The sequence below is a fragment of the Lepidochelys olivacea genome (genome assembly GCF_965140295.1).
Source record: "Lepidochelys olivacea isolate rLepOli2 genome assembly, chromosome: 1".
NCBI classification, from domain to species: domain Eukaryota; kingdom Metazoa; phylum Chordata; order Testudines; family Cheloniidae; genus Lepidochelys; species Lepidochelys olivacea.
The window spans coordinates 270,892,042-270,912,512 of NC_140411.1; the positions used below are offsets into that span (position 1 = coordinate 270,892,042).

Genomic DNA, 20,471 nt, shown 5'->3' on the forward strand with positions numbered 1-20,471 from the left:
TTGGCTGTATTTTTAAAATAAATTGTAACTTTTTATTATAGAATAACAATTGCAATTACCTATCAATTTGTAGTATTTTATATGAATTGATACATAGACTGTGACAGTGTATTCAATTTCTTATAGGTTGTCTGGGTACACGATTGTTGTGCCATGTAATATTGTCAATTATAAGACATTGGGACAATGCTAGTAGTTTGGTATTTCTAACTTTGCCATTAACACTTAGTTTCTCTATCACTTAGCTTTTAGCTTATGAGTTTGCATACATAATACAGTACATCTGATAATTTATTGTAAAACTTTGACTAAGCAGTATCCTTTGCTTTTAAAGCACTATACATTGATAATTTATAGAAACATGCCATTATGAGTTCTGGTAATAGTTGTTCATGTCACAAATTATAATTTATATTTCAGGATGTTTATTCAATGCCATCAGAACTAAAAGACTGTTGAATCAATTTTGGATAAGAAGTAGGGCATTGCTGGATTGGAAGGGTTTTTTGTTTTGTTTAAGAATGTATTACAAATTACAGCAGGATTTTGATTTTGGTCTTGGTTTTATCTCAGTTTTAAGTGTTCAAGGGACACAATAGTTCTTGGAGAAATCATTAAAACACTTGGAGTCCCATATTTACCATTGTGGAATTGGCCTCAGGATCCCTCTCTTGTTACAGAATTTAGCTTCTCACTGGTAGCTTAAATATTTTAAAAATTAAACATCTATTCCTTTGCAACCAATTAGTCTTCTGAATGTAAACTAATGTGGTGTCCACCAGAGTGTGCTGATAACCTGAAACAATAGCCCCAGGGAACGAATTGCCATTTATTTCAAGGACTGTTAAGTCTGAAATATACTTATGACAATGTTAATGTCAAAGCTACCTATATTGCTGCCCATCATCTTTGCAGAAACATCCAGTTAATGTGTTTGTTCATCATTTGTGGGGGACAGTGGTGGATGTTGGTGTTTGAGTGCATTGCCTGATTGCAAGAGGAGGAAACAAGGAATCTTCCCCCCCCCCAAAAAAAAACAAAAAAAAACAAAATTAAATCTGTGGCTTACTCTGGCCCCAGTGCCCACCTGATCTCAACCCTGCTGCCAAGTCCTGTTCTCCATCTCTGCCAGTCTCTATACCTTATCTTTCATCCCTGCTTCCTAATCCATTTTCCCTCACATAGCTTTGTGCTCACCTAAGAAGGGAAGAAATGAGGCTGGAGAGGAGCTTTAGGGAAAAGAATGATCCTCTGGTGAATCATAGGAAGCTTGTTGGAGTGCAGCTTCTCTCCAGCTTTTTCTCCCCTGGCATCTTTCCTTCCTCAGTGGAAACTCCACAGTTTCTTCCATCAGAGGGTCTGTGTCACACATATACACTCTCCCTCTATACCTCCCCTATTTATTCCTACTCCCCCTATGACTTCCCAAAATATTTTCTACATCCTCCCCATCACATGCACCTTGCTTTCTCCATGGATTCACTCCTGTTTCTCTAATACAATACACACACAACCCACACCAATCCACGAATGCCTCTGGACAGCTCTCGTCCCCCCTCTGTGACCTTCCTCATACAGCCCTGCTTATCCTACCCCCAAGCACTCAAATGCAAAGCCCAAGCTTCAACCTCATATTTGTTAATGTACAAATAACACATCACAGACTTTTTCACTACATGCATGTCCATACGAACTATATCGTTATCTGAAGACAGTTACGGTTTTGCGTTTCAATGTAATTGTGAGGTACTGGATATGTGCATTGTGGTGTGATTGTGTGTTGCAATTGAAAAGGAGTCTGTTGTACACATCTGGAATTTATTGTTATGCTTGAGTATGGTAATGTTGAAGTTGAAGGTGCTGTGGCTGTTGATACTGGCTTAACTAGCAATTGTTCTGATTTTTAGTGATTGGGTTGTTAGTAAAGGTTGCTCAAGTTAACTTCCTAAATTAACTAGGTGTGTGGGGATGGGGTGGGAGCTAATTAATACAGCTCATTTCATTTATAGCAGAACACATGAATTGGGTATGGGGATTCTCCTTGTTAAATATTCTGAAGCCTTCAGATAGTTGGAGTTTTAGATAATTGAGAGAGCCAAACTGCCAGGCCTGGAAGCCTGTATTCACACCAGCTCCCATAATTAGAAATTATTTGATTATATGATTAGATTAGCAAGATAAGGTGGTTGAGGTAATACCTTTTATTGGACTTACATCTGTTGGTGGGAGAGAGAAACTTTCAAGCCAGACAGAGCTCTTCTTCAGGTCTGGGAAAGATACTCTGAGCACAACAGGTAAATGCAAGGTGGAACAGATTGTTTTAGGATTGCCAACTTTCTAATGCCTGAAAACCGGACCCCCTGCACCGCCTCTTCTCCCAAGGCCCTGCCTCCTGCTCTGCCTCTTCCCTGGCTCGCTCCTCTTCCTTCCTTCCTCCCCCTGTCTTTCGCTGCTCTCCCTCCTCTCCCTTCCTCCTTGCTGGATCTTCTCCACCTCCCTCCTCCCCCAGCTGGGCTCCTTCTGCTCTGGGTGCTGCTGCAGCCTGACTCAGAGCCTGCTTCCTGCCTGCCCAGGAGATGCAGGTATGAGGTGGCCCCAGCTGAGCAGGGATAGTGCTGGTTTATGACCTGTTGCCTTCCCTCCCACCCCAGTAACCGATTTTTTGGTATCCAGCCGGTACATCTGACCGGATACTGCCAGGTTCCCTTTTCAACTGGAGTTTCTTGTGGAAAATTGGATACCTGGCAACCATAGATTGTTTAGCACAAGTAGTTTAGCACATATTCTAAGGGACCGTTCAGGGTAGAGTGGTCCTTAACACCTCTGGAGTCATAGGAAAAAAAGGAGGGGGAGGGTTATGGGTTACAGACATTTGTAATAAGCCCTAAATCCATTGTGTCTGTTCAGTCCATGAATTTTAGTGTCTAGCAGAATTATGAAATGTAGCTCCCAGGCTCGTCTTTTGAAAACCTCAAAGGAAACTGTCACAACACTTTAAAAAATGAGCCGGGGAGAGAGGGGAGGCTGAAGCACAGCGCCCACCCCCAGAACGCTGCAGCTGAAACCCACTTCTGGAGTCCTGCAGCTGAAGCAAGGGGGGACTAAAGCCCACCCCCAGAGCCCCACAGCTGAAGCCGGGGGCGATGGGGCGGGTGAAGCCTGGAGCCTCTGGCTGAACCAGGGTAGGGGGCTGAAGCCCACCCCTGTAGTCCTGCAGCTGAAGATGGGGGGCTAAAGCCCTACACCAGAGTTCCTGAGGATTGCAGAGAGGGACCACTGCTTTGCCCCTTCCCCCATCTCAGCCCAGGAGGCTGTCATGGCTACAGAAAAACCTCCTGGTGGCCACATGCAGCCATGGTGGCTGCATTTGAGAAACACATCTGTTCCACTCTGCATTTAGCTGTGGTGCTCGGAGTATCTTTCCCAGACCTGAAGAAGAGCTCTGTGTGGCTTGAAAGTTTCTCTCTCTCTCTCTAGCAGAAGTTGGGCTATGTCTACAGGGCACTTTTGTCAGTCAGAGGTGTGAAAAAACCACACCCCTGACCGACAAAAGTTTTACCAACGAAAAGTGCCAGTTTGGACAGCACTTTATTGGCAGGAGACGCTCTCCCTCCAGCAAAACTACAGCCCCTCATTGGAGTTTTATTTTGTCGGCAGGAGAGAGCTCTCCTGCCGACAAAGACCAGCTACATTACATACCTTACAATGGCACAGCTGTCCCGCTGTAAGGTGTGCAGTATAGACATAGCCTTAGTCCAATACACCTTGTCTCTTTAATATCCTGGGACCAACACGAAAACAATTACACTGCATAAAACATATTAGATTGGCAGGCAACCCCAAAACTGTTAATTCTGCAGCTTCTATCGTGAAAAGTTTTAGATGCTCCACAGGACTGAAGCTCATTCCCTGTGGAGCTGCTTAGAAGTTGTGCCCTGCTGAACTGCACAAGAGCTCTGATCTTGTGACGCTTCATTCATTTTGGAATTTCACCAGGTAACATACAGGATAATCAAGGATTGAAAGTTAACTGGGATAGGGCCAACTGAGATCAAACCGTGCAAAACAGTGACGCTATGAGTCTCTTCCATGTTGACGCTATTGAAGTTCTCGTATTGGAAAGTGAGGGCAATGGGGCAGAGTTCTGTTTTGAATTGGAACCTTAAGAATTTCCAGACTACCTGACATATGATTTTAGAACTATCAGCGAAGTATTAATTTTAATTTTTCAAACATTTATTTTTAACATCAAATCCAAATTTTCTGACTTTCAAACAATTGTGTGTTTAACTACAACATTCTAATTATGTTTCAAATTAATGACTGTATTCAAAAACAACTACCTAAATGCAGTTTTTGGCATGGAAATAGATTTATGTTTAATGATGCCTACATATAAAGGGATTGTGTAGCTTTAATTCATGTTTGTAAAAGTACATGGAGATCTTTGGATTAAAGCTACTATAATTTCAAAGTGTTACTTGTAGAGTTCTTTGAGTTCCTATCGCCCACAGGTGAACCCTTCTTTTAGATCTAATGTGCCAGCACATTTGTATGAAATAGATTTGGAAATACAATAAAAAATTATCTGTTTTTATTTAAATTTGCATATAAATTTGTTTAACCACTGCAACAAGTAAAAGATGCACAGTATATTTCTTTCATGTACTGAGCTCTTCCACCCTATTATTTTTGAGTGTCATTTGCTGAAATTGTTTCTCGCCACCATAGCAACAAGGGGGAAAGTGTTCTGTCTGCTAGCATCTGTGATGAGTTTAAAAACACAGTCTTGTCAGTTCCGTTGTTAAACATTTATATAGAAATAAAGGGTCACTTGTAAATATTTCTACAATGACAACTGATTCTTCCTTTCAGAAGCCTCGGATCCAGGTTTACGAATAACACAGGGTTTGGGGAGACTTCTGTCTTTATAGAAAAAAGTTATTTTTAGGTTTTTCTATTTTTTTTAACTTCTGTGTCACTCAAATACTTAAATGAACATATTTGAAAGGTTTTTTTTAGATACTATAAACATTACACTTTAATTTCAATCTTTGAATGAATCCACTTAACTTTTTAAAATAGACACAAATGACAAGAACATCAAGGTGGTTCTTCTGACTGTTGGGAAACCATGTGAAAGCTACAGAACTGTCTTAAAACCTAGAGGAAAAGTAGAATGGGTGGAGTCATTTGATTGGAGAAATAGCCATGGTTAATGAGTGGAATTAACTGTCACAGGATATTGAAGAGAGAAATGAGGGGAGTTGTGATGTTTATAGGGGACTTGGTTCACTAGCTTCTTGAAAGTTCAAGAGGGTGTGCAGGACATGTGATAATGTCTTATTTTTCAGACTTCAGTGTGTCTGAAGATAGTTGTTTCTCAGTCTAACCAGTAAATATTAAAGCTACTGATTAATACTGCAAAAGAGACTTTAGTGATTGGCAGATTTCACAGTGAGAATTTATCTGATTTAATGTGCCTAAAGTTAGTGGTAGGAAATAAATAGTAGAATGGGTGAAACAATGAAAAGTTGTTTTAAAATAAAATGTAAATGTTATCTAGCATTGGTCCACAGTGACAGAGAATCTCAAAAAAGTGAAGAAAATTTAATTTACTTATTCTTTTCTAGATCAAATATGCCACTGCATAAAATGCCATTTCAGTGGAAGAGCAGAACACACAGGATCCTATGTGACTTTTTTCATGGGATTAGTCATAAAGGCATGGTAATAACTTAAATCCATATTCCAGGCTTTCCTGGAGCGCATCATCTGTTTCATTCAGAAGTAACTGTTCTTTGAAAAATATTCCTACTTAATGCAATTGATTCTACATCTGAAAACAAAACCACAGGCTATTGTGTCCAGCTTGCTGAAGATACCATTCAAGAATGCTGAGAAAATTATGTCAAGTTCTTTACCATTTGCTCAGACAACAAAAATAAAACAAACCCACCAAAAATGGAATTTAAGTGCAATTATATTAACATTCTGAGGTGTTGGTGTTTGGTATACTCTGTAAACCTTTTTGAAAAAGAGGTAATACCTAACAGTCTTGGAGCACATTGCAGAAGTTCAAAATTTCTTCCAGAACCACCATCAGACTTACAGTTGGTTTACTGACAAGGGAGCATTGATACTCCAGATTTCCAAAGACTGTGTGCCGGCATTTGCATTCAGCTACTTTAAATATGCTGAAATTTCCACTGAGCACAGGAGGAATTTGAGCAAAATAATACCATGCATTTTCCATGCTCTGGACAGGCATTAAAATTACCAGCAATTTAAGGAGGTTTTAGAGGGACTAGAGAAATTACAAACAGATCATGCTAAAGTCACAGTCTCTAGAAATTTGGCTTGATCTAATTAGAAAGAACTAGCACAAAGAGAAAAATCAAAATATGATTTAAAGAAGCTATAGGACCTTTTTGCTGATTGATCCCAAATATAAACGTCAAAGGCAAGAATAGGAGCAAGAGGCTGAAATGTTGTTGGTGCCACGTGAATCTGAGTTCTAGTATTTAAAATTGGAGATCCATATTTGTAACCCAAATCTGGTTGTGCCACAGTTTGTTGTACCAAAACTGGGGAGAACTGTAAACGTAAAATTACAGAAGACAGAATACTCCAGAATGTTAATTTTAACAAGACCTACATTCCTGCCCAGTTAGTTTACAATTAACTGAGCATAGTTTTAATACATTCAGATTGTTTCACGAAAGCTTCATAGGAGGCTTAAATCTAAAAATGCAAATAATTTGATATAAGTGTATTAGTGTCTATGGGAACAAACAAGAGTATGGGTCTCTAGTTAGTGGAGTGGGCTCTTCGGTGCTGTGTTCATTTTTCAGAATCAGAAGCATAAATTTTGACAATATTTGATTTTTTTTTTGTTTGTTTCAGGAATCACTGCTTATAAACTAAGGCTTTGTCTACACTAGCACTTTTGTTGGCAAAACTTTTGTTGCTCAGGGGTGTGAAAAAAACACTCTGGTAAGTGATCTTTTTGAGTTGATGCTGCTTGGTTACATGAGGTAGAGCTGTCCTTTGCTTTGTATATTCTAGAAGTGGGTGAAGGAATAAAAATATACAAGACTAGCTGTGTTTGAGTGTGCTCCACATTCCCCTGTACAGCTAAGCAGTGCCATTATTCACACCAAGATTTCACAGGAATCCTCCAGAGAGATCTCTAGGAAACTTGGAGGTATTTGCCAATCCTCTGCTGAAGGTTCATTGGTAGAGCTGCTTTGTCCCTTCTCCCATTGTAGAAAATTTTCTTATGCAACTCGACAATCACTTGTGTGGGGACCAAAGCGCACACAGGCAAGCCGCCTAGGGACCGGGTCTGAAGCCGCACGTGTACAGGAGATGCACCCAGGAGTGAGATATCAGCTTCAGTAACACCTGCCTGTGTAAATGGTGGCAGAATTTACTATATTGTTCCTAGTTGCCTGCACCAATCCCCTGCCCCATCTTGAACAACCAAAACCCCACCCATGCCGAACTCACCATGTTTAGGGTGTTCACTGAGATGTGTGCTTGCCAAGGGACAATGAGAAAGCGATTGATATGTTAAAAGAGGTGCATTTTACCATAATGATTCAATGCTGCATGTGAACTAGCAGTCATGCTTCTGTGTATTGTTGCTTATGCTCCTGCGGATGTGGCCTTCAGAGGAAACCCCTACACCAGCGGAGTGCTTCCGCTAGATAAGGAAGCGATGAAGGCAGAGCAAGCAGGACATGTTCCAAAAGGTGCTCCAATCCTCAAAGGGTGAAAAAAGAGAACGGAGGGAGTGGAGAGAGACCCTGAAGGACAAATTTAAAATAGAAAGGCAGGACAGAAAGGAGAGTGATGGAGCGCATTGTAAAGGGCCAGAAGCAGATGATAATGGAGAAAACAGAGATGTTGAAGTCCCCAATCATGCTCCAGGAAGAACACATGCATGCTCATCCCTCACCCCACTCCCCAGCAGCCAATAAGAACTGCTTTCCATGCCCTCCCCAACTCCTCTCACACATTCTTTGCAACTTCCTGGAATGTCTCAGTACCCCGTTCACTCCACTCCTTTGGACAGCTTCCATAATGATAGTTGGATTTACACACAGCTATGACAGCCTGCACTGTTATCTCCCTTCTCACCAAGCCTTTTGTGAGTGTAAATTGGTATTTAATAAAAACAAACAATCTTTGTTTGTCTCCTACATGTGGTGGTTGCTGCTGGTAGTAATACATAGTGGCAATTTGACCATTTGCTGACTACAAATCCTGGTCAGGACTCATAATAATTTTTATGCAAGATGCATGTTAACAAAACATGGCAGAGTGCTGTATAGAAGGACATTACTGGTGCTCATTGTCAAAATGTTGCCTCAAAGCCTCCCTGATTCGAATAGCCCTCTGTTGTGCCCCTCTAATAGACTGGTATCTGTCTGCTCAAATTCAGAAGCTGGGTAATCTGCCTCGGCGCTTCACTCTGGGGTAAACTTTTCACCCTTAACCTCACAAATATTATGGAGCATGCAGCAGGCTGCTGTGACTAGGGGAATGTTTTCCTCATTTAGGTCTAACCTGCCGTAAACGCAGCACCAGCATGCTTTTAATCTGCCAAAGGCACATTCTATGGTAATTCTGCATCTGCTCAGCCTATTGTTGAAGTGCTCCTTGCTGCTGTCCAGGTTTCCTGTGTAAGGCTTCATGAGCCATGGTAGTAAGGGGTACACTGAGTCTCCCAAGATCACTATGGGCATTTCAACATTCCTCACTGGAATCTTCTGGTATAGAAAGAAAGTCCCTTCCTGGAGCTTTCTGTACAGATCCCTGTTCCTGAAGATACGTGTGTCATGGACTTTCCTGGACCACCCTGCGTTGATGTCTGTGAAATGCCCATGGTGATCCACAAGCACCTGCAATACCATAGAGAAGACGCACCCCTTTCTATTGATGTACTCCATCGCAAGATGGTCTGGGGCCAAAACAGGAATATATATTCCATCTATCACTCCTCCGCAGTTAGGGAATCCCATTGTTGCAAAGCCATCCACTATTTCAAGCACATTGCCAAGAGTTACAGTTCTTCATAGCAGGATGCGATTAATGGCCCTGGACACTTGCATTAATGCAGCCCCAAGTGTAGACTTCCTGACTCTAAACTGATTTGCAGCCAACCGGTAGCAGTCTGGAGTTGCCAGCTTCTACACAGCGATTGCCGTGTGCTTCTCCACCAAGAGGGCAGCTCTCATTTTGGTGTCCTTGCGCTGCAGTGCTGGGTGAGCTCTGCATTCAATTCCAGGAAGGTGGCTTTCTGCATCTGAAAGTTCTGAGCCACTGCTCATCATCTGAGACCGGCATAATGATGCGATCCCACCACTCAGTGCTTGCTTCCCGAGGCCAAAAGCAATGGTCCACCATGTTCAGCTGCTCCGTGAATGCCAAAAGTAATCTGGTGTTGTTTCTTTCCAGGTCAGGCAACTCTGATTCCTGTTCAGATTGGGAGCTCATGATGTAATGCATGACCATCTGTGATGTATTCATAAAAGTGACTACAACAGTAGAGGGCAGTATGGGATCTATCGGTGGGAGACAGTGGGTGCACAGTAAACAGGAGCTGTTGAAAAATATCAGAAAATGCAGTTAAAAGCCCATGGAGTGCTAGGACAGAAAGAACTGTACCATGGGACTTTGAGCCCACACACGATGCACTGCAATCCACTCCACCTTCCCACAACTTCTAGCTGCAGTAGAGTAGCATTGAGTAGCAGCGTGGGATAGCTACCCACAGTGCACTGCTCTCATTGTTGATGCTAGAGCACCACATGTGGATGTGCTCTGCCAACAGAAGGAGCATAGTGAGAAAATGCACAAGCAATGTATTTATACTGGTTTTTGATTGTCGACTTAACTTGCGTTGACAAAACTCTGTAGTGCAGAGAAGACCATATCCTAAGTCACCTACTACTTTGTTCTTTTTCTCCCTAGCTGGAAAAATAAAGGGATTTCTCATGCTGAAGAAAGTCACCAATGCTCCTCCGCGCTCTCATGGGCAGTTTGTGATAGACATTTTAGCTCTGAATTTCTGTGGCTGTATGAAACTGACTATGAATATTGCATTGTACTGGCATCGTATTCTAGTTGAAGGAAAGCGGGCAGTGCTCTTCTACGCCCTCGGCTTAAAGTATCTTATTCTGTTGTCTAAACAAAAGCAGGGGACGTGCCGGTGAGGTAAGCACATGAAATTGGTCCCTAGAGTTGGCACAGTGCGGTTATAAATCATAGGTTTCAGAGTAGCAGCCGTGTTAGTCTGTATCCGCAAAAAGAAAAGGAGGACTTGTGGCACCTTAGAGACTAACCAATTTATTTGAGCATGAGCTTTCGTGAGCTACAGCTCACTGCATGCATCCGAGGAAGTGAGCTGTAGCTCACGAAAGCTCACGCTCAAATAAATTGGTCGGTCTCTAAGGTGCCACAAGTCCTCCTCTTCTTGAAATCAATCCTAGGGGCTGCAAAATGGAAAAAGCTCCGGGCGGGGTTTCGGTGACGGCAGACCTGGATGCCCGGGGCAAACGCGGCCCCGCAGCGGGCTGGCTGCGGATGGATAAAGAACGTCCTGAGCGCGGAGATGAAGCTAGGGCCTGATACAAACACTAACGTGAGCATCGACGGGCCTCTACGCTTCCCCGCCAGCGGGCTCCCCGATCGGCCGGCGCGGACGGACGGGAGCCCGTGGCACCGGACTGGCTGCCCAGGAGCGCTGCCGGCGCCGGGCCGCTAGTCAACGGGCAGCGCGCCTGAGTCGCGGCCAGGGTAGCCCCGGCCCCAGTCCCGCCGGGCAGGGTGAGGGGGGCGCGCTCCCCTCAGCCGCCGGCCCGGCTACATCGGACTTGAGGGGCGCGGCGGGCGGCGCTGCCTGCCCCTGCCGGAAACCAGGTCGCCCGGAACTGTCGGTCGCGGCTGCGTCCGGGCCCAGCGGCGGCCGCCCGCCAAGATGGCGGAGTACGTGCGGGTGCTGAGGCGGGCGCTGCAGCAGCTCGGGGGTCATGGCGGCCTCCGCGGCGCCCTCTGGCAGCTGCTCAGGTACGAAGCGCCCTTTCCTCCCCCCTCCCCCTTCCCCGTGTCTGGGGCCGGCTAGTGACACCCCCGGGAACGTGAGTGACCTTGAGGCAGGGAGCCCTCGACCTCTGGTGCCCGGGGAGCGGGGCTGTCCCAGCCCTACGGGGGGACTGGAGCGTCCCCGGGCTGCGCGGGGGGGCTCGTCTGTCTGGGGAGGTGCCTGCCGTGCTGGGGGCCGGGGGGTTACTCGCTTTGGCTTCAGGCGCTCCCCGCCCCCAGGGAGCCCCGTGGAGTGGGGTTTGGGGGCTTGTTATGGAGCAGCCTTGAAGTACCTTCTTCCCCCCTCCCTTAGCCTGGGCGAGTAACTCCTTTGGACTGGTAAATGAACTATCCTGGTAAGGGAGGGTAAGCGAGGTCTGTGTTGGCGCTGCTTTGTGGTGCTTCCTGCCTTGAGTGCCCTATTTTCCTGCTTAGGTGACTACTGAGGTCCCTTCCAGTCCTACACTTCTTTGGCTATATCTAAGCAACAGCTTATGTTGTCATAACTTATGTTGCCCAGGGGGATGAATAAATCATTCCCCCCCCCCCCGAGTGACATATGCTATACCGACATAAGCGCCGGTGTGGACATAGCCATAGAAGTGTAGGACTGGAAGGGGCCTCAATAGGTCCTCTAGGCAGGAAAACAGGGCACTCAAGGCATACTCTTGTAAGCTTCAAGATAGGGTCCATTAGAGTCAATTGTTTTCTGTTGGGCATAACCGAGAACATTTTCTTTCTTCATGTGACTTCATAGAGCGCACTGCTGTAAGACTTGCCACAGCACCTTTTAAACAGTAGTTGATAGATAGCAAGTGTGCACGATTCCCTTGAACCCAACATTTCACAGACCAAGGCTATAAAATACTTTGAAACAATTTTTAAAAGGCCTAACAGACATTCCCAAGTGGGAGCCTACTGATTTTCACAACTTGAATTTGGTAACAAATCTAATAGGAAGTTCCTGTTAGCCCTTGGGGTCTTGCTTTCTGTAGCACCTCTTAACACTACTCATTTCTGGTAGCCATTACCACAGCCAACATGATCAGAGAAAGGGTTCGGACAGCCAAGCTACCTTATACAATATTCCATAATGTTCAGGCCTCCAGCTTTCTGACTTGAATTGTATTTTTCTTAAAGGTTATCACTGTCTTCCTTCAAAAGCCCCAGAGCCTTAAACATCCTAGGTGTTTTTAGCTACTATTAAGACAAGACTAAGCTGTTTAGAAAGGCCAGAAATGATTTGTGGCTTTTGGAGACGTCTGTATGTCCAGCCATTTCAGCTCAAAGATGAAGTGGAGAAATGATGCATTCGCTGCTGAGTACCTATATGGTGTTCTTGTGCCTGAATATCTTAGGACTCCTTCAGCTAGGGGAATGACAGTCAATGGCATGCATCTGAAATGTCCCTTTATCTAAAATCTGTTGGCCTCCTATGTGGGGTTTGGTTCCTATCTTCATGGATCATTATTTTCTTGATATTGCACCAAGAGCACAGTAATTGCTGTTGAACTAGTACGGGTCATCAGGGAAGGTGTGAGGATCTGTGGGGCTAGAACTTGGGACTGTTGGTCCCTGAGTGACAGCTGCATCCGGTCAATGGGCTGTGAGGCTTGTGGGGCCAAGCTCCACTAGTTGTCATGCCCACAGATGTTCCCTGATTGGCTCAGGTGTGCTATTCAAGGTCTTGAGGAAACACCTGCAGGCTATCTGTTCAACTAGGCAGATCCATGTTTTGGTTCTGCAAATGGACCCTGCTGTGCATTCCTGATACCTTACCTTACTCCTGGTTTTTGGCCCCAGCCCTGATCCTGAAATCTGGTCCTGCTTTTGATTCCTGGTCCCCTGCTCTGCTCCTGACTCCTTGCCCTGACTCTGTTCCATTAACCCTATTTCAGCTGACTCACTTGGCTCTGACCAGTGCAGCTCATTGACCTCAACTCCAACCTGATCCTATGGTGTGACACTGGAACAGCTTGTTGTTTTTTGCCTTGATCCTCTAGACTGAATTTGGACCATGTTCCCTCTATCCCAGGCCCCGGCCTTGACCTGTGTCCTGTAGCTGGGGTCCTGACAGATGGTCACTGTTAGCTGGTGATCTATAGCAGGGCTCTGTGGAGGCAATGCCATGAATGAGAAAATTGGATGATTTTCCCTCACTGAGCTACTGTGATGCTCCTCCTCCCTTCCTCTTTCTGGAAACAATCTTTAAATACAGATTCTGGAGGTGGAGAGGAACTAAGTCAATTAAAAGGGGTACCCCATAATTGCAGGCTGTTGCTCTAAAAAGGTTGCAAGGATGCCTGGCTGTGCCCTCCACTTCTACAGTGTTGTCTCCATGGACGCAGTATATTCAGTGAACAGGGAAGTTGTGGAGATAGTCTTTTTGAGTTAAAGGTGAAAAGTATTGGAAAATTATTTCTAAGCTCCATGTTACCTAAAATAGATTTTCCGTGCAGTGACAGAGGAATTATCTTCAGAGTAAAATAATCATGCTTGTTTCAAAGTATTATGAATCTTGTTTGAATGTTCATGAAGGGCTTTGAGAACTTCATCTGAAAGGCACTATATTCTTTATTAGTATTTGTATGTTAATCTTGTTTTTAATAGGATCAGTTTCAGAATCCATTCTTATTGACGAAATGTATTTCAAACTGTAGTTTTCCTATAATATTTTTCATTATTGAAAATAACACATGCTGGGTACTATCAGTATACTAATAAGGACCTGGATTGGATCATATAAATGGACTAAAATTAGAGGAGAGCATACAGTGTTTTCCTGATACAGGATGAGGAAACTTGTAACTGTTTTCTTTCATTATACTACCAACTTTGTATCTTTGCTGGGTTTCATATGATTCATAGATTTTTATGACCAGAAGGGACCTTTAAATCATCTAGTGTTTCCTTCTTTGTAACACTGGTGATAGAATTTCATCCAGTTACTCCTCTATTGAGCCCAATAGTTTGTGTTTGACTAAAGTGTATCTTTCAGAAAGGCATCCAGGCAAACGTCAGGAGATAGAGAATCCATCACTTCCTTCAGTAGTTTCAGCCAATGATTAATCAACCTCACTGTTAAAAATTTGTGCCTTACTTATAATTTGAATTTGTCTGGCTTCAGCTTCCAGCCGTCAGTTCTTGCTGTGCCTTACTCTGCTAGATTAAAGAGGTCTTTAGTACGGTGAAGGTAACTGTACTCCATAATTAAGTAACCCCTTGATCATCTTCTTGGTAAACTAAGTAGATTGAGCTTGTGGAGAATGTGGTGAATTAATGTTATTTTACATATGGGGTTGTGCAAAGTAAAACCTGTGGTTGGACATGAGATGGGGTCTTAACATCTTAGGACTCCCTGTAAAGATCCATTTGGATACCAGGAGCCATCAAGGAGAGTTGGGGCTTGCCAGCTAAAAGGGTGGTTTTCTGGGACCTAGCTGAAGGTGCCAGGAATGGATTCTCAGGATACCAGACAGTAGTTCATCAGGGACTGTAGGCGTCCAGGCTATCAGGAAGGTGGAATTGAGACCAAATTCAGAGGACGTAGGATCCAACAGTTTCTGAGAAAGAAATCTGAACTTGGATCTGTAGTAAGACTTTCCTGTGCTTGAGAGAGTAAAAGGGAACCTCTAGATGAACAGCGAATGAGTTCTTCGTGAGCTTAATTAGAAGTAACACAGTAAGAGTTTGCTAACCAAGTTTGGAGTGGAGCTGTAGTGACTGATTTTTTCCTGCAGTGGCCTTCAAAGAGCACCTAGGGACAGAGTCCTTGCAGTAAGGAAGCAGAGCGAGGGAGCCTTCCAAGTGCAAAGGCTGGTGATGGCAGCAGTTATAGATTCCAAGGCCAGAAGAGACCATTATGATGATGTAGTCTGACCTCCTGTGTAACACGGGCCATAGAACTTCCACAAAATAATTCCTAGAGCAGATCTTTTAGAAAAACATTCAATCTTGATTTAAAAATTGTCATGATAGAGAGTCCATCATGACCCTTGGTAAATTGTTCCAATGATTAATTACTCTCCCTGCTAAACGTTTACATCTTATTTCCAATCTAAATTTTTTCTAGCTTCAACTTCCAGCCGCTGGATCATGTTACACCTTTCTCTGCTAGGTTGAAAACTCCATTATTAAATATTTGTTCCCCATGTAGATACTGATAGATGGTAATCAAGTTATCCCTTAACCTTCTTTGTTAAGCTTAATAGATTGAGCTCTTTGAGTTTATCACCATAAAGCATGTTTTCTAACCCTTTAATCATTCTTGTATACTTCTCTGAACCCTCTCCAATTTATCAACATCCTTCTAGAATTCTGGGCACCAGAACTGGACACAGTATCCCGGCAGTGCCAAATATAGAGGGAGCACCTTAGCTCTTTTGGCCACAACATCACACTGGGAGCTCAGTTCAGTTTATTGTCCACCACAACCTCCAATTCTCTTTCAGAGTCCTTGCTTCTCAGCTTAGAGTCCCCCATCATATAAGTATGGCCTACATTCTTTGTTCCTAGATGTATACATTTATATTTAGCTGTATTAAAACACATATTATTTCCCTACACCCAGTTTACCAAGTAATCCAGATTGCTGTGAATCAGTGAGTTGTCCTCTTCATTATTTACCACTCCCCCAATTTTTGTTTTCTCTGCAAACTTTATCTGTGGTGACTTTTTCTTCCCATGTTATTTTAAAATAGTGTAGGACCAAGGACCGATCCCTCCCAGACCCGCTGGAAATACATCTGGTTGATGATGATTCCCCATTTGTAATCACATTTTGAGACCTATCAGTTAGCCAGTTTTTATCATGCTGCACATTAAATGGATTCATTTTATATCATTCTAGTTTTGTAATCAAAATGTTGGGCGGTACCAAGTCAAAGTATATTATGTCAACACTATTACCTCTTCTACCAAACTTGTAATCTCATTTAAAAAAAAAATCATTTAGTTTGATAGGATTTATTTTCCATAAACCCATGTTGATTTGTATTAATTTCATTACCTTCCTTTAATTCTTTAGTAATTGAGTCCCATATGAGCCACTCCATTATCTTGCCCAGGGTCAATGTCAGACTGACAGGCCTAGAATTACCTAGGTCATCCCATTTACCATTTTTAAAAATTGGCACAACATTAGCTTTCTTCCAGTCTTCTGGAACTTCCCCAGTGTTCCACGACTTACTGAAAATCAACATGAACTGTCCAGCAAGCTCCTGAGCTAGCTCTTTTAAAACTCTTGGATGCAATTTATCTGGACCTGCTGATTTAAAAATGCACAACTTCAGAAGCTTCTGTTTAACATCTTCCAGAAATACTAGTGGAATGGAAAGTGTTATCATCATCCTATAATGAGACCTTTATCCTCTGTTTTTCCCCCAATACAGAACAGAAATATTTATTGAACACTTCTGCCTATTCTGAAGTATTATTGATAATTCTACCATTTTTATCTAGCAATGTACAAATACCATTGTCAGGACTTTTTGTTCCTAGTATACTTTAAAAAACCTCCTTTTATTGTCTTTAATGCTGTTGGCCATAGATTTCTCCTTGTGCCTCATTGCTTCCCTTATCAGTTTTCTACGGTTCCTAACTTTTGACTTATATTCATTTTGTTATTTATGTATCTATAAAAATTTGCCATTTGGCTCATAATTGTTTTCAGCTTCGTGAAATTAGCCCTGTTAAAGCACCAAGTATATATATTGCAGATCTGGACTTGATTCTGCTTGCACATTATAAATGTGATCAAGTCATGATCACTGGTACCTAACCACCATTAATTTTTAGTTCTGTGAACAGTTCCTCTTTGTCTATTAAGACAAGATATAATAAAGAATTCCCACATGTTGGCTGCAACACTTTTTAAATTAGGAAATTGTCCTCCATAATGTTTAGAAATTTCAAGGATGTTTTAGTATTGGCAGCATGAGACTGCCAGCCTGAGACTACCAGCATATATCACTCAAACTGAAGTCCTCCATGGTCACATGGTTGGTTTTTTTTCCCCCTCTGCACATTATAGACAGCAACTAGTACCCCAACTTTTGCTTTATCAGTTAGGACATTGATCCATAAGCATACATGATAATTTTCTTCCGAGTTATCAGTGACTCGGAAACAGATAACGCCATATTTGAAAGAGTCCCCCCTCCCTGGCCCATTTTGCTCACTTGAGCCTTCCTAAATAGGTTATAACAATTGATTTTAACATTCCAGTCATGCAGATCATCCCACCACCTTTCAGTAACACCAACTACATCAAATTTATTTTCATAAATGAGCAATTGCAATTCCTTTTGTTTGTTACCCAGGCTTCTAGTATCGGTGTATAAGTAATTAAAGAATTTCTTCTTTACATGTTCTTGAGCATCTTGATTCAATTTGTTTTCAACATCTTGATTTTGTGCTGAGTGCTCATATCTTCCCTCTTTTTACCCTCCCCTTTTGTTATTAGTTTAACCCCCTTCTGAATACTCTAGCCAGCCTGTCCCCAAGGAGGTTGGTTCCCCTTCTACTGAGCTGGAGGCTGTCCAAAATTATACAGACCTCTCTTCTCATAGAAGGCAGATGAATGTTCCACAAAACCAAAAACCTCCACCTTACACCACTTACCTAGCCAGTACATCACTTTCTGAATCTTTTCTCTTCCTTCACTAGTGGGACAGGAAGGATCTTAGTGGCGATTGCTTGGATATTCTTCCTCAACGTTCCTTGAAGTAATCTGTTATCCGAGCCCAGGCTGTAGGAAACCTGGGGGCTGTGACAGAGCTTTTTAAGTCTCTCATTTTAAGGCATTTTTTCTAGCCCTTGAATCACCTTTCTGGCTCTACACTGCACCCTCTCAAATGTTTCAGCAATTTTTTAAAAATGTGAACACCAGAATTGTACACCGTATTCTAGTATCGATATCACCAGTGCCATATACAGAGGAAAAATCACCACCCTATTCCCATTTATACATCCTGTTGAATTGCTTATCCACTATGACCTTTTAATCCTTTTCAGAGTTGCTGCTTTCCAGGATGTAGTCCTTCATTCTGTTTGTGTGGCCTGCATTCTTTGATCGTAGGTGTATGTCCTGGCATTTGGCTCCATTAAAATGCATTTTGTTTAAATGGTCCCAGCTTAACAAGAGATCCAGCTCACTCTGTATGACTGTTCTGTCCTTCTCATTTTTCATGTTGAGGTTCACAGCTCTATTACAACAGAAAGAAAAGGAGTACTTGTGGCACCTTAGAGACTAACCAGTTTATTTGAGCATAAACTTTTGTGAGCTACAGCTCACTTCATCAGATGCATCACGAAAGCTTATGCTCAAATAAATTTGTTAGTCTCTAAGGTGCTACAAGTACTCCTTTTCTTTTTGCGGATACAGACTAACACGGCTGCTACTCTGAAACCTATTACATATTACAACAGGTAGTTCAGCCTGCCTGCAGCTTGGGGCAGAACTAGACCTGTCCGTTACTGGCAGGAAAGGACTGCCCCACTCCCTGAAGTTCCCTCCAGTTTTTCTGCTTTCATAGCTGCAGCTGGCTCAAGCAGGACTCCCTGCTGCAGGGCTTTTTGTGAGGGGAGTGAAGCTAGAAGGTCAGCACACCAGATGGAAGATCATGCCTGAATCCTGGTAGTCCCTTCCTAAGACTGTGGAGCTTAGCAACCTCCTTTGTTTTCCCCCTCCAATTCCCTGTGAGTCATGGATGGAGACCACCGGACACAGCATAGATGCTGACAATGCTGGAAAGTGCAGAATGATGTCTTTGGGCCTAGGTCCCTCCTGCTCACACCACTACAAGGGTCTGCCTTTCTGCACACGGATCTCTACTCATATTCCAGGCTAAGACTGCCAAGAGAAACAGACCTATCTGGCCTATGTGAATTCCATGCAATAGAGAGGCGTAGACCTTCTAGGGAGCCCATTCTGGAGCCCCAGGCCAGGGAAAGCCAAGTGGGGAGACTAATAAGCCCAGCCTCTTTGAGGATGGGATCGCTAACCGCCATTCTGAAAATATTTCTGATCTCGGAGTCCAATTTTGCTCCCCCTCTGAAGCATGATTAGGGGGACAAATTTCCAAAAGCAAAATAAAATCTCTGCTGTTTCCCCTGCTCTCCTTCACTGTTTGCAGCAGGGCAGATAAGTGCAGAAAAGACTAGGCCATAGACGTGCTGATTCCTCTAGATGTGCATATGCACACCACCACAAAGAGAAGCCTTCCTCCTTCAGGGAGGAAGGTCAGCAGTCCTAATCAAGTCAGAGAATCAAATAGTAAAATATTGTTTAATAAAAAACAAACCTGCGGATAGATTCTTTCAGGCAGGAGTTGTCTCTGGAAACCAGTAAATAACACACCTAATGGCTTCTCTGTGTCAGGACATAGGATATGAGGTGGTGAATGGCAGCTCTCAGGACAAGAAAAAAATATGAGGGGAAAGCAGAAATTGAATTTATGTCTTTCTGGCTCTGGTCTCAGGCCTGATTAACCCGCCATTCAATCTTTGGATGCCTCTGTGTCACAGAGGAGGTCCTCTATTGCAAGATTAGTCCTCCAACAAGTTTAGAATGTATACTTGGAGGAAGTTATTCTTACATAACCTAAAAGAAAAGTCAACAAATAACTTATTCTACTGGCTGGTGCAAAGTCCATAGTTACTTACCATATATAACTAGTAAAATAATAGTTTTGATGCCCGTGGGAGGGCTTTATTGTTGGTGTGTAAGAATACCCAAACAGGTCAAATCTCTGTAGTATAATGTTCTCAGCATGTTAAAGAAAAAGATTTTATACAAATCCCAGCATTGAATACTTCAAATCATCAACCTTACTAAAACCCCACTAAATCATAGAGCATGACTTTAGAACCTCATTCTTCTTCTTGCAGCACTACCCAGAAGGAACCTCTGCATGAGGTGGTGGTACACTTCCTATCCATTAGAGTAGGCCTTCTAATGGCTACTATCTCCAGTCAGACACGTTGTTGTTGGTTTTTTAATTTGAAGTTGGAAGCTTTTTCTGATGGGACCCAATATTGTATTTTTAATTCAGGTAGTTGCTACACCTTAGTAACCAGGAGAAGATAAATATATTTATACATAATTTTGGATATCCACATTTTAAGGTGCCTTTGTACTCTTGGAGACACGTTGCTATAAAAATACTATTGAAATTGATCTATGGACCTTAGCATAAAGAATAGGAAACTTTAATCCGTGCTTACCTTAAAATTTCCTTTCTTTGAGTAATAAGATCCACAGATCAAGCCAACTTGCAGACAAAATGGATCATCAGAACAGAGATGGAAATTGACATCCAAAGACCTGGGTTTGTTGACAGGTGGAATTTACCATCCCCTGAAGTAGAAGAAATTTCCCC

The 20,471-nt window shown here is 42.9% G+C and overlaps 1 protein-coding gene across 1 annotated transcript in view; it reads left to right on the plus strand.

The window, feature by feature from the left end:
* The first annotated feature begins 10,565 nt into the window (after positions 1-10,565).
* Positions 10,566-20,471, plus strand: part of NDUFA12 (NADH:ubiquinone oxidoreductase subunit A12) — a 35,949-nt gene continuing 26,043 nt past the window's right edge. Inside the window, exon 1 of the mRNA XM_084610278.1 lies at positions 10,566-11,076. Within this exon, the coding sequence (XP_084466404.1) occupies positions 10,988-11,076 (89 nt within the window). The 5' untranslated portion in view covers positions 10,566-10,987. The remainder of the gene's footprint in view (positions 11,077-20,471) is intronic.